Source organism: Bos indicus x Bos taurus, chromosome 11 (genome assembly GCF_003369695.1).
Source record: "Bos indicus x Bos taurus breed Angus x Brahman F1 hybrid chromosome 11, Bos_hybrid_MaternalHap_v2.0, whole genome shotgun sequence".
Taxonomy (NCBI): domain Eukaryota; kingdom Metazoa; phylum Chordata; class Mammalia; order Artiodactyla; family Bovidae; genus Bos; species Bos indicus x Bos taurus.
The window spans coordinates 93937776-93952942 of NC_040086.1; the positions used below are offsets into that span (position 1 = coordinate 93937776).

A 15167-nucleotide genomic window follows, 5' to 3' on the forward strand; every position below is an offset into this window, starting at 1 on the left:
TTCTCTCTATTTCCCTCTTAAAGAAGTTTCTTTAGCACGTATTGTAAAGCTGGTTTGGTATGCTGAATTCTCTCAGCTTTTGCTTGTCTATACAGTTTTTCATTTCTCCATCAAATCTGAATGAGATCCTTACTGGGTAGAGTAATCTTGCTGTGTTTAGTCACTCAGTCATGTCTGACTTTCTGCGACTCCATGGACTGCAATCTGCCAGGCTCCTTTGTCCATGGGGATCCTCCACGCAAGGATGCTGGAGTGGGTTGCTATGCCCTCCTCCAGAGGGTCTTCCCATCTCAGGGATTGAACCCAGGCCGCACTGCAGGTGGATTCTTTACTGACTGAGCCACCGGAGAAGCCTAAGAATGCTGGAGTGGGTAGCCTATTCCTTCTCCAGAGGATCTTTCAACCCAGGAATCAAACCAGGGTCTCCTGCATTGCAGGTATATTCTTTACCAGCTGAGCTACCAGGGAAATCTTGGTAGTAGATTTTTCCTTTCATCATTTTAAATATGGCCTTCCACTCCCTTCTGCCCTGCATAGTTTCTGCTAAAAAATCTTATGGGGAATCACCTTGTATGTTATTTTCTGCTTTTAATATATTTTCATTGTATTTAATTTTTGCTAGCATGTTTCTCCATGGATTTATCCTGTATAAGACTCTCTGCACTTCCTGGACTTGAGTGACTATGTCCTTTCCCATGTTAGGGAAGTTTTTGACTCTAATTTTCAAATATTTTCTCAGACCCTTTCTCTTCTTCTGGAATCCCTATAAATCAACTGCTGTTGCAGTTAATGTTGTCACAGAGGACTCTGAGACTGTCCTCATTTCTTTTCATTCTTTTTTCTTCATTCTGCTCTGCAGCAGTATTTCCACCATTCCATCTTTCAGCTCATTTATCCATTCTTCTGCTCAGTTAGTCTGCTATTGATTTCTTCCAGTGTATTTTTCATTTCAGTTATTGCGTTGTTCAACCATGATTATTCTTTATCCGTGTTCTTTTAGGTCCTTGTTATCTTCTTGATCTATATCTCTATTCTATTTCTGAGATCTTGGATCATCTTTATTATAATACTCTGAATTCTTTTCCAGGTAGATTGTCTATTTCCTCCCTTCATTTACTTGGTCCTCTTGGTTTTTACCTAGCTCCTTCATCTGCAATATTTTTTCCATCTTCTCAACTTGTCTAACTTACTATACTTGCAATCTCCTTTCTGATGGCTGTAGGGTCACAGTTTCTCTTGCTTCTGGTTTCTGTCCTCCAGTGGATCAGGTTGGTCCAGGAGCTTGTGTAGGCTTCCTGGTGGGAGGGACCAGTGCCTGTGCTCCAGTGGGCAGGACTGAGTCCTGTCACTCTGATGGGAAGGGTTACATTGGGGGGGGGTGTTTTGGGGTGTCTGTGAGCTTACTATGACTTTAAGCAGCCTGTTTGTTAATGGGTGGGATTGTGTTCCTATCTCGATGGTTGTTTGGCCTGAGGCTCCCAGCACTGGAGTCTGCAAAAAGTTGAGTGGAGCTAAGTCTTGGTATCTAAGCTAACAGCTGTCCCTTCCCTAGGTCTGCTCTCCAAATCCCACTTTTCAGCACCCAGCCTCCCTCCACACCAGCAGACACACAACTCAGGCTGGGGTATGCAGGCTGCACAAATCTTATTCTGGTCTACCTCTCACAGACTGGTTGCTGGTTCCCCTCCGATCCTCTGAAGTTCCTTCTTTGTCCCAGCTGACTTCCGCAGAGTGAAGGGGTTTCTCTGAGTGTAGGAATCCCTCCTCATCCTTCAGCTCCCTGCCAGGGGTGCTGTTCCCTTCCTATTTATTTCCTCTTTTCTTTCTTTCATCCTATCTGGTTGTGTGGGGATTTTTCTTGTGCTTTTAGGTGTCCAGAGAGTTCTGCTAGTGTTCAGTAGGTGCTCTGTGAGAACAGAGAACAGTTCCATTTGCAGATATATTCTTGATGTATTTGTGAGGATAGGTGAATTCCACATCCTCCTATTCTGCCATCTTGACCCCTCCACCCCAAAATGTTTTGAGCACCTCCTCACTTTTGGCACAAAAAGATATTCCAGACTCATCTTTTCACAAGTATAAAAAGAATTAGACATTTCTTCAAGGAGTCCCTGCTCCTTTCAGTAGAAAATGGATTTCAGTTCAGTTGCTCAGTTGTGTCTGAATCTTTGCGACCCCATGGACTGTTTTCCAGCATCAGGGTCTTTTCCAATGAGTCAGTTCTTCACGTCAGGTGGCCAAAGTATTGGAGCTTCAGCATCAGTCCTTCCAATGAATATTCAGGACCTTAAGGATGGACTGGTTGGATCTCCTTGCAGTCCAAGGGACTCTCAAGAGTCTTCTCCAGCACCATAGTTCAAAAGCATCAATTCTTCAATGTTCAGTTTTCTTTATGGTGCAGCTCTCACATCCATACATGACTATTGGAGAAACCATAGCTTTGACCAGAAAATGGATTTAGGAACCAAGATTTGGGTACCCGGGTATGTGCTCCCTGCTACTTGTGTACAGTGGATACTTGGGTGTGCTCACTGCTACTTGTGTACAGTGGAAAACGGGGTGCTCACTGCTACTTGTGTACTGTGGACCCCAGGCCCTTCCAGTGGATAGGGCCAGGGGACATCTCTCTCACACGCACAACCCACAGTACACAGTTACATCTCCATTTTCTGTATATCTGTCACATATACTGAAAGCCATGGGGTTCACACCAATGACTCATTTCAATCCAACACAGGAATAATCGTAGTTTCTTCTCTTTACATATTTTAACTATATTCTAGCCAAAGTGAAAAACGTTGCCTTTATTTCCTTAATATATCGACTTGCTTGTATGTAAGCAATCCTCTCCATCTAGATGTCCTTCTTACTCTGCTCAAATACTGACATCCAGTGCTAGGCCACCAATATCTGCCCCCCTCCCCTGGATCTCCCACCAACAAAAATGCCCTCCTTACCCCAGGGTTCATCACCCTAGTGCTCAGCCATTGCTGCTGTCCTCTTTCCACGTGCCTCCTGTAGATCCCACTGAAGTTCTGACATCTGGTGCCCAAATAAAGCCAAGACACTGTCACCACTGCTGATGCTGTTGCTAAGTCACTTCAGTCATGTCCAACTCTGTGCGACCCCATAGATGGCAGCCCACCAGGCTCCCCCGTCCCTGGGATTCTCCAAGCAAGAACACTGGAGTGGGTTGCCATTTCCTTCTCCAATGCATGAAAGTGAAAAGTGAAAGTGAAGTCGTTCAGTCGAGTCCGACTCTTAGCGACCCCATGGACTGCAGCCTACCAGGCTCCTCTGTCCATGGGATTCTCCAGGCAAGGGTACTGGAGTGGGGTGCCATTGCCTTCTCCACTGTCACCACTGTCCCACATAAATGCGTCATTGCTTAGCCTCCAACACCCTCAAACAGACTGCTCACTCTCTCTCTGGATCAGACGCCCTCCTCACCCTCTGCCATCCCTTCTGCCTAGATGTCATCATTACTTTATTCAGGGCCTGATAATCACTGTGCATCAGTGACTCAAAGAGACACCCTCATGATGTAGCTTAGACTCTGTCCTCCATGCTGAGCCATCACGGTCACTCCCCATGCCCTTAATTGAAGCTCACCTACCCTGTACAACTTTCTCAATGACTTCTGGACTTGGGGAAGAGTTTGTTTTGTTTTGTTTTTAATTAAATCTCTTTCTACCTGGTCTAATCTGATAACCCACATCTTGCAAATAATCAAGCCAGTTGCAAGCAGACTACCTATCTTCTGTGTCATAATTTCTTTGACCAGAAGAAATTCAATAAACAAGAGTCTTTCGTATAAGGGAAACAGACTCCACTAGAACAGATCACTGAACTCAGTTTCCAACATTCCAAGAGGCAGGGTCCTTAACTGGGGCAAAAGCCCAGAGGATTGGTACACCAGTTTTACAGAGTAATAATCCTATCTGCCCTGTGCATAGTTTGTTACCCACCTAATATTTCCTGTACCCCAAGACATGTTTTTAAAAGTCTAGTAAGTCTTTTTTTAAATGACTGGAGCTTATATATGGTGGGGAAAAAATGTGAGTTAAGTTCCAATTGTAAGACTGTTAACAGCCTACATGTTATACAATTCTATTTACTAAAGACGTCTTTCACTTTTCAATGAAAAACCAAATGTTTGACAAAAGTGAACCATGAATCGGAAATCAATGAGCAGATCCAAGGTGGCTACAACTCATTCATCAAAGCGTAAACCACTTCTTTTATGACAGAATTCCCTGATACCTAAAGCATCCTTTCGGAATGAGTGTAGTGATCCGGGGAGCCATTTCTATTAGTTATTTCTTCCATTTACTGTGGCCTCTGGAATACACTTGCCAATGAGTAAATCTAACTTAAAGATTTATCCATTATTGACACAATTTCTACCTTTTCTTCAAAAATAGCATTTCCCAAAATGTGTTCCAGGAAACATTGGTATCTCAGAATGCTGTCAATATTTGTCATGGAATTAAAAGGTATGGGGCTGTTGTGAATTTCTAGGTAACATAGATTTCTCCACTGTAGGACTTTTCAGAGTCTATGTTACAGGAATTTTAAGGAGACAAAAATGAGGCACAGCTTTCCCTTTCCCTGACCCCAGTATTACTCACCTATGGTACTCTTTTTGAATGGAGCATTTTTTAGAACTAATGTTCTGTAGACAATATGATGGGGGAAACTCTCTAACATTTAATAAGAATGCATCTCTTTAATTAAAAATCTTAGACCATTTACAAGAAATGAAACTATAATAAGTTAGTTTTATAGACAAATATTCAACTAACTAATAATCAAAGAAATGAAATTAAAACAATGAGAACTGTTCACTTGTCAAGGACACAATGAAGTCATCAAAAGCTAATGATGTGACTGTGGTAATCCAGGTATCCCTGTACTTTGCCAGTAAAGGGTGTCTTTTACCCTTTACTGGCAAAATACAGGAGTACAATTCTTCTGGAAAGAAGCTTGGCAAATGTTTTAAAATATTTATGTCTACTAACCTTCAAATGGCCCATCTGAGATTCTCCTTTTAAGGAAACACTCCAAAATGAAGAAAATGTTTTATGTTCAAAGATGTTAATGGCTATACAATAATGGAAAAAAATCCCAAATAATGAAAATTCCTAATAACAGAGAAATGTCTCAGTAAACCAAGGTACATGATACATGATACACAGCCATGGTAAAGATTTACAATGTTTTTATTATTATGGAATAAACACTTCCATTACTATGGTACCTAAAATTGTGGGTCTCAAAAGTCTAAATACAGTTCCAGTTGCCTCTTGACACCCACAGAAGATACTTCAGCGTGTCACTTCTTCCCAAAGTACAGTGAGGTACAGCTGAACTTTTAAAGTGTTTTTCAGACCCTTAAAAAAATTACTGTAAAAGCACAAGAAAGCCCTACTGAAATGGGACTGGGACACTGGGTTAGTCACTTGCCAGTTAAGTGTTTTATTGACAAACCCTAACAATTCAAATTTGTGCCTCAGCAAAATTATTATTTAATACATATCATGAACTTTCAGAGCTGTTTGGGAATATAAGATGGTGAATATTAACTCTGAATGCTAAGGGCCTATTTATTATGTATGTAATTCAAAAAGTAAAGGAAGAAAACATCCCAAAATGCTAGCGATATTTATTTGAGGTTGGGGGGAAGGTAGGGAGACATATTAGGAGTGACTTTCGTTTCCTTCTTACTGCTTTCTGAATTTCCCAAACTTTCTATAATGGGAATGTGTTACTTTTTCAGTAAACATTTTAGTGAAATACACAGCACTATTATTTTTATAATTATAAAAGTTAAAGTTTACTTATTAAACAGAGTAAAATAGAAGGTAAATACCTGTCCTTTTGTCGTGTAATCTGCCAAGATGTTAAGTAGCTTATAAAATACTTCGAACCAGGGGAGATAGCTGAGGGAAGAAGAGGAAACACACGAACTATTAGTATACAGGTCAAAAACTTTAATCAGGAGCTAATTCAAGACAGTACATTTCAGTTTCTCTTTATATCCTGAAGGGCTTTCCTGTTGTAGGCTGTGCTAGAAATGCAGACTGGTAAAATGCTAATTATTTCTGAGATTTAAAAAAAATTGCCTGTGTAAGGCAGAGGATTGAATGTCCATTATAAATTATTCCCATGCCTCAGAGCTAGAACAGGTTCATAAAGAAGAAATTCAAAGCAGACTCTGCAATCAGGAACCATCTCTGAAGAGGCCCCCAGGCTCCTCCCACCACACCCACCCCTTCCAGGAAAGCTTCTATTCAAGTTTCTCATGATTGGACACACATGGCCACACAGACACTCGCATAGACACACATACACGGCACTTTCACCGTTGCTGTGTGCAAGTGTCCCAAAGGCCCCAAGAGCTTGAAACCATTCATCAAACTTTCTATTATAATACAGCCTTCTCTGTGCTTATTGCAGCAAGAGCTCTGACTCTCTGCCCCCACTGCCCTCCAGCAGGTCCTGAGCATCATGTCCCTTAATTCTGACAAGAGCCTGGTCCTGACCTTAGTCCATCCTCTGTGTGGCTCACAGAGTGCTCTAAGATGTGAGTGTAAATGGCCCACTGGATTACATTCCTGCAGCGGTGCCCCATCACTGCAGGACTGCTCAGGACAGCATTCGAGGCTCTTCTGTCAGGTCCTTGACCGTCCTTCCAGTCGCCCTCACTTTGCACCCCATATACACATTCCTCTCACTGCAGTCATACTCTGAGGAACGTCTAGGCGTTCTCAAGACTGCCCGAGTCTGCGCTGCATACACTTGGCACTATTCTCCCTCTGACCTTCATGATCTTCTCTAGCTGACTTCTGCTCATTCTCCTAATAGTTCCCCACCACTGCCCTGCCCCGACTCTCAAGCCCTAATTCCCCTTTTTCTGTACTGCCCTGTCACATGCCTTCCCAACAGATTAAACATGACAATAAGGAAGGAATCACATCCTTCTTACTCTGTCTTCCCAGGGCCAAGCACGGAGCCTGGCAGACCCTCAGTGCTCAGTGTTGATAACAAACAAAAACAGCAGAGGCATATTAGTGCTACAGAATTATTGCTGAAACATATTCCTACTCCCAAGAAGTTTTTTCACTTATAACATCAATAGCTTTGTTCTCCATAGAAAACTTTTCCAAAATGACATCAAACAGTCATGTGGGAAGAGTATCCTATCAACTGCTTGCCGTCATGCTCACATCTGCCCTGCTGCGCTCATAGTGTCCATTACCAATAGAGTGGAGGACTGACTCCATCCCACCAGGCAGAAGGAAATCAGCGCCCTGGACAGATTACCAGCTGTACTGCTGAGGGTAATAAATGAAGTGAGAGGGAACAGAGAGGATAGATAAAGTGCACAGCTCTCTGTCATTAATGTCTGTCTGAAGCCAGCACATGCTACTGTAAAATTTAAGTAGCTTATCAAAATATACTGATAAGCAACTTAACTTTTCACTTCTCTGACAGTATTATCACTTATGTTAATATGCTTCAATCAGCTCTGGCAACTGCATATTGATTATTATAGAGCAAATGACTGCTGCCACTTTACACAGCATTTACTTTGGCAGAGTAATGTAAACATTCAAGAGGGATTAGGGAGGAGATAAGTTTCCCTCTTCCTATTCTGTTAAATAAACCTCTGCTGAGTTAAAAGCCATTATAGAATGAACAATAAATCCCCTCAGAAAAAAACTCCTGCCCAGATTAGAGGACTCTCAGTAAACAAACTTAACCAAGGATTACAAATATCTTTCTTCTTTTCCCTGAAAGAAAAAAATACCACTAGTTAAATCCAGCGGGAAGGGGTCGGTGGGGGGGAAGCAAGAGAAAATATTTTCTTGTAAGGAAACCATGGTTTCAAGTAAATGAGAGCAAAGTTGCAGTCATTTTAGGAAGACTTGAAGGGACATGGGACAGGCTGCTTCTCTGATAATTTAGGACTGCAGTGCACAGGAAGCAGTTCTGGCCACTAGGTCCAACTGACCAACACAGTTTGTGAGGATGCAGGAGGGTGACAGGCTACAGTCGCCTGGCCCACAGCCGACTGTGCCCAGGATCTCACACTCAACCTCGACCCCACCAAATCGATTCTTTTTGGCTACACTAAACAGAACCCTCAGCCATGGGAGGCTTTGCAGTTGCCCTGGAAATCAGCCATCTCTCTCTCCAGCCTGACCGGACACAACTGCTCCCCACATGTTGTCCCCTGTGCACTGACAGATGAGTATCTAGCGATGGCAGTGTTAAGGTCTTGAAACCAAAACCCAGCTGTCTTCTTCTTCAAAGGATCCCTCTTTTCCCCTGTTGGGAGGCCAGGGTTCACAGCTGAACTTTATCCAGTGGTGTTTCCTGTACTGCTTCATTAGTGCCGACACAACAGCTTCGAGCTGCTGGCAAGGGTGCAGGTGAGGATATGGAGACCCTCGGCTCCATTTTGTGCTCGTCTGTCAGCACGAAGTAAACACTACTTCCCAATCCAAAGGCAGGAAACAAACGCTCCATTGTGCTGCTCGCTCCTCCCTGGATAGCTAACGGACTTCCAAACATCTCAGGGCTTGCTCAACTTGCTCCCTTCATGCAACTGCTCAAGTTTGCAATGCAGAGCATCACCACGTGTTGGGCTCAGTTCAAGGCTGGGGCCCCAAATCCCAAAGAGTCCCTGCATTGAAGAAGGCCATGGTCCTTTGTGGGAAAAAGAGATAATATAACAAAGAGTAATAGTTTAGGTGGGGGTGCTGGATCTCTTTCCCAAGTGCTTTATTTAGCCTAGGCTTTTGGATCTAATTATTAAATTACAAGGGAACATGAAAACAAATAAACAAACAAAGAAAAAAACAGTCTCAGTCATGTCTGACTCTTTGTGACCCCATAAGTAGACCGAGTATATAGAATAATGACATGAGTTGAGAAAGTAAAAAATTTAAACCATGGTTTTAGGGGAGGGCACACAATGGAGAGAATAGCTAGTTGCATCTATTGGTAGGAGTCAATATGCATCACACAGAAAGGCTGGGCTTCAGCTAAGTCTTGAAAGAGGCTGTTCTTAGTGTATGGGAAGAAGGTTGGAAGGGGTGGAGATAAAGAGCACAGGAAAAACACACACGCAATGGCTTGCCAGCACAAACCTGGGCATGACTTGAGAACTGTGTGCAGCTGGAATAGCCAGAGAGTAGGGTGTGCAGGCTGAAAGATGAGGCAGTGTGCAGAAGGGTCAGGCTCTGGAGGGGCTCTCATGCCAAACCCACGGGCCTCCCTTTTATTCTGTAATCCGTGGGGAACCATAGGGCCAGTTAAAGAGAAGAAACATTTTGAAGATGAGTATTTAGAGCCAGGCAGAAAGTGCTTATTTCCCACTCAGCACAACCCAGTGGATCATCTCAGCCCTGCCAGAGCCAGTGTCCACTTTGCTACCCTAAAGAGAAAACCTTAGATAATACGATCTGGTAATACCCATAATTTGAAAAAGATCAATATAAATGCTCGGGCTCTAGTATGAACAAAAAAATGAAAACTACTTTATAATAAACAGTTTAATATTTAAACACTCAGGCACCATTTTATTAGGAGATAAAATGAAACAGTACCTCCTCAAGGGGCTTGTGGCAGATGTGCATCTACTTGTGTTGAGAATGATGAGTTTCAGGCTAAGAAGACTGACATGCAATATGGTTTTTCAGTTTTTCTTGGTGATTTCCACTTGCCTGAGAAGCTCTTAAAACTCCATCATGGGTACTCTAAGGGAGGTATCCCTTCTTTTCTTACTTCCCATCAGCAGATTTTTGTCACCCAGGATATACTGGATGACAAAACATCCCTTGACTAAGGCTATTTGCCATTCAGTTGTTAAAGCTTTCATATTAACCACCCCCACCCTCAAAATTTAAAGACGCAGAGCAGCACAGCACATGGGAAAACACAGACTTGAGTCGACTCTGCATGAATCTCGGTAGCAACTGTGACACCTCAGGGAAGTGATCTCTCACAGACTCAATTTCCTCTTCTATAAAAAGATATATACCCTCTAATGAATGTAACTGATGTATACAAGAGACATCCAACCTAGGGCCTGGAATACTCTTCTGTCCCTCTCCGCCTAACATTCTTAGTGTCTGCTTCAGAGGCTCCTCCAGGACTCTGTATACCCCATGCCCTGCAGTCACCAGAGTGGATAGCAGAGTACAAGCTGTTATTAAGAGGAAAATACTCACACATGATATGACCGCTTAAACCAGTAGGTCCCCACTCAGCCCTTCAAGTTTGACTAGCATCTCTATCTACCCCACTGCTAGTGTCTTGGATGGCCCAACATCTACAAGAAAATGCAAATAAAACTACAGCCTCTGCAAACGATGCAGAATTTCATGAAGCCCTTGTTAAGATGCTGGACACCTGCTCAGAGTCAAGGCAAAGTGACTAACCAACGAAGACCTGGCAGCATTAGACCAACAAGGGATGAGAGAAAAATCAAGAAAAACAAGGATGCTGGCACCAAAGTCAAGTCAAAAGAATATGAATTCAGTATCAAAGGGTTAAGAGAAGCTTTGGGAAAATTGATGACATCTTCAAATACTTTTGGAAAAATGACTGCTTTTATGATTATGCTATGAAAGTTAAATATGATATATTATTATGTCTGAAAAATCAAAAAACCTCCCCCCAAACCCCACTTGACTCATTATTCTAAGATTTAATGTGTTGCTAGAATAAAAGCTAGATTTTGTCCAAATGAATTTATTTTTAAAGTTTATTTCTTTTTTTTTCCTAGATAAAATTTTAAAATAAATCTCCCTTCATTTTTACTATAAAATTTTGGTTCCACTTAAATAGGTGCATTTTAGTCCCAGCTCCTGGGCTTATCCACATGAAGACTCACCTTAGTTCTTGATTAGTGTCAACTCCATGAGAACAAAGATCAAGTCTGCTTAGTGTTTAATCTCTAATATGTGTTAAACATCCACTAGGTCAGAACTTCCCTTGGCAGATGTAACTCATCCCTACAGTTTCTACTGAGGCCGTTACCACCAGAGCCAGAGAGGAACAGTTAACCAACTCTTATTGGAAAGTGGGGCTTCAGACTTAGGAAGTGGGGTTTTGTGTAGAAAAATGCTCCAGAAACAAAAACAATTGCTATCAGTGGACTGCTGGAGTCTGTGACAAATAATTAAAATAGAGTGAGCACACATTCCAAGCAGACCAAGAAGTACCCACAAACTTAAGATTTCTTACTCCTTGTCCTTCAGCATCAGTAAATCCCACTATCCACTTTTTCTTTTCCCACTTTAAGTACTACGGGAAAATGTCACAAACTAAACTGATTATTGCAGTTTGATAACCTAATTTTTCAAGCACAGGTGAACCTCTAAAACTGCCCAGGTATCCACTGATCTGTTAGTGTATCAGGCCCCAAGTTTCTCTGAGTTTGCTCTAAACTTGCTCTTTCTCCCATCTCTAAAATCCATCTCTCCTGCTCTTCAAAAGATACTCTTCTCTGAAACCTTACTGAAGAAAAAAGCTCTAACATGAGCTTTCCTCCCTCCCATTCCTACACCTCTCATGCCCTCCCCTTACCCTCCCAACTGGAGGCAGAAAGTGGGAAGACTCTAGACTTCAACCACACTGCCTTCTGTAAGACCTATCTTCTCCCTCGTTACACTCAGTCAACAAGGATTCCCATCTTTAAGCCCAACAAAACCATCCATGTGTGCAGTTTTCACACATACAGTTCTCAAACTACAGCTTTAGCATCGAGGTGAACACATGTTCCTCCCTATGAGAAAAATATCCACATCTTCCTGAGCTAACCGCACAAGCTTCACTGAACATTTTCTGGAATTTAAAATGGAGGTGACATTTACAGTTCAAACATCACACATTTCCAGATCATTCACTTTTCAAATGTTGTGGTCAATCATCCATGAAACCACATATTCCTCTGTATTTATTAAGAGCCATCTGATGTATGGCTGGCACTCTGCAAGGTGCATGAGTAATGAGATCCAGGACCCAGCATTCGGGGAGCTCACTATTTCATGAAGGAAGCAGACACACTGGTGTTCTAGAAAGTTTTCCCATGGAAAAAGACAGTTTGCTGATCAATTTTACACAGACTGCTAAGCCAGGAGATCCACCTATTCTGTCACTAGCTGTGGCCTGGACCATTTCTCCTCCCCAACATGTGAAATGGGGATATTTAACTTACACGGCGATTGTGAGAGGAAAACATACACATCCACCACTGAGCCTGAAACAGACTGAACAGTGTTTTTCCCTGATGAAATCATACTCTTTCGCCATTAAGATCAAAAGGTGGAATAACCTAAATAAGAAAAAACAAACAAACTCAATCCCCTTTGGGAGATCAGAGATAGTTTCACTCAATCTGAGCGAATATTCTACTTTGCTCACAGTTGCTAATCTCAAATTGTAAATTTAGTATGGTTTCCAGTTAAGCTCCAGAATCTCTGATTTATGCCCATAATTAACATCCCATTGTGATATCTATTATATCTATGCAGGAAAATGTATGTACTGAATGAGCAGAAATATTAATTTGCCTTAAAAAAAAAAAAAACAAGCTGCCATAAAACATCTGTGCTTACATAAAGCTACCCAAACATACACTTGGATTTGATTTTGGAAAAAAGACTCTCTTCTCTCTTGATGGGTATTCAATAATTGTTGCTTTTAGAGAGCGGATCTGTCATCTTCTTTTCTATGACAGCATTACTATGATTGAGGGAGATTGCTCAGGAGGAAAGCAAGGAGACACTTTTCTGTTATCACCGGTGAAGTGTTGGTAACAGAAGATCTGTAGAGTAATGACACCTGCACTGACAATTCACTGTAATTCTCAGATATTTTCCATTGAGCCCAGAGAGGGCGAGCACAGAGGCCTTTCATCATTTTCCTAAGAGAGTTTATGATGCAGCCCACTCCTGCATTCACACACCTGCAAGTTTTTTTTCCCATTCAGAGCATCTTATTTTATGGTTTAAATTACTACTGTAATATAATGTAATGGGTTAGTGAGGGTCTAACCATGGCCCACCTTACAGAAGCTTTCATAGACTAAAGGAGAAACACATTGTCTCTGTTGGGAAAAAAAAAAAAACACACACAACAAAAGGAAGAAATGGCTACACAAGAAATCTTGTCCTACTTTCAGTAGTAAACAACAAAATTAATTATCCCACTGAGACAACATTTGATATTATTCACATTTTAGAGCTTGGAAGAAGAAGCTAATGAGGAAAGGGGGCAATTTATCAAGTGTTAGGTGCTTTGACATATTACTCTTTACAACAACTCTATGAGATAAATTATCATTCCATTTCACAGAGGAGAAAACCGAGTCTCAGGGAAGCAAAGTGATTTACCTGGGACAGTACAGCTACTAAAAGCACAGCTCAGACATAAAATTAGTCCAATGTGATTTCTATTCTACTCACTCCATACAACACAGTGTTAATTGTACAACCTGATCAAGTGCAACAGTCAATCCTGAGGTGAGGATTTAAAATCCTTAGCGTGTAATTCTTACTGTAATACCTTGATAAAATGAAAGCTTGCCTCCAAAGGCCCCTCGGCTCGAAGCATTCTGAGCAATCCAACTCTGGCTGCCTCCCAACAATTCAGCGTGTTTTCTTACTTTGCCAGCTCCAGGGACACTAGTCATGTGTCAGCTCTTCACTGCTTTAGGAATTAGTGTACACGCTACATTCAGAAACACAAATATAAATAGCTCGATTAAAATGTTTTAATCAAGCATGACAAAAGATATATTTTAAGCTTCCAGGGCTTCGTGTCAAAAACCAACGCCTTTGAGTCAAAAACACACCTTAGAGGTGTGTTTTTTAGGAAATTACCTCGAGAAACAATGGCCTGTGTCATAGATTCTTAGACTGTTGCCTTTTAAAACATAAAGCTTTAAATGTATGCTTATGGTGACAATTAAGGAAATGCTAGATTAGACAGGGCATCAGTTTTCCACAAATAGCACTTAAATTTAAGTTCATTTCCACCCCAGATCTCTGCTTGAATGTTGTATCATTCAGTCACAAATCTCTCTATAAAAGTGTCTGACTGTCTCTTAAAACCATTTATGCTCTATGCTTCAGTGCCTTTCCTTGGCAACTTTTTCCATATGCTTAACTTCTTTCAGGAAAGCAGTTCTGTCTCAATTCACAGGACAGCAAACCAATCAACACAAGCAAGCAGGCAGGTAAAGAAAGGAAAGGAGACGGGCACACAGAGAGAAAGCAGGATATAGATGTAGCTGGTCCAAGAAACATAATGTTTTAGAAGGCAGAGAGTTTTAGACCAAAAGAAAACTAACCAACCACCTACCCCCAAGCAATCAGAGAGCCCTGAACTTGAATTTATAACCCAAATACCCTGTACCATATGCAACCTGAGACACACAACTGGTAGCACTATTGGGGATTTATGACTTATGACTTGTTCATATTTAATTTGTAACCAAACACTTCCCCTTCCTCTTAGCTACCTTAGAACTCTTGATTAACTCTTGTTTTCACAGGTCAGAGGTTAAATAAAGGAAGGGAAGCATTCTGGGGTGAGACTGCCCAGAGCACCACATCCAAGAGTGACCTGTGCAAGGAGCATTAAAATAAGTGATAAGACTAGAGATTGTTCAAGACAGCTGATGTTCAAAGCCTCCTTTGGGTACAAGGCAGGATCTTGCAACTAGAGAGCTGGCAAAAAAGGCAGACAGGAAACTGCTCTCAAGTTACCTTTTGTGACAGAGCAACTCTCTTACCAAGAGGTTTCTCCCAAAATATTTTTGGAAATGAGACTGAGGCTTTAAGTGAAGGTAAAACAGAATTTGTAAAAGCCAAAGAGCTCTTCTCCTCCCTTTGTTCTGCCAGATGCATCTGTCCTGCCCATCAGAGTCTCCTACTCCAAAGAAAACCTCCACGGCTAGCTCATCGTTTTTTGTTTGTTTGTTTTTGTTTTTGTTTTTGCAGACCTAGGCTAGCATCAGAGAAGCAGATTTCTTGTACACACAGAGGCACAGCCATCCTGCTGAACAGGATATAATCTGTCCAACTGAAAGACCCATCTTGTTCCAAGTACCTACTGGTGTGCCATTCATCATGCACCAAACAGATCAA

General features: G+C 41.7%; 1 protein-coding gene across 6 annotated transcripts in view; it reads right to left on the reverse strand.

Annotated features, from left to right (window-relative positions):
* DENND1A (DENN domain containing 1A) overlaps nucleotides 1–15167 on the reverse strand; it is a 531115-nt gene that overhangs the window by 272157 nt on the left and 243791 nt on the right. For all 6 annotated transcript variants that reach the window (XM_027556228.1, XM_027556226.1, XM_027556227.1 and 3 more), the window contains one exon: nucleotides 5873–5942. In XM_027556228.1, the coding sequence (XP_027412029.1) occupies nucleotides 5873–5942 (70 nt within the window). The remainder of the gene's footprint in view (nucleotides 1–5872; nucleotides 5943–15167) is intronic.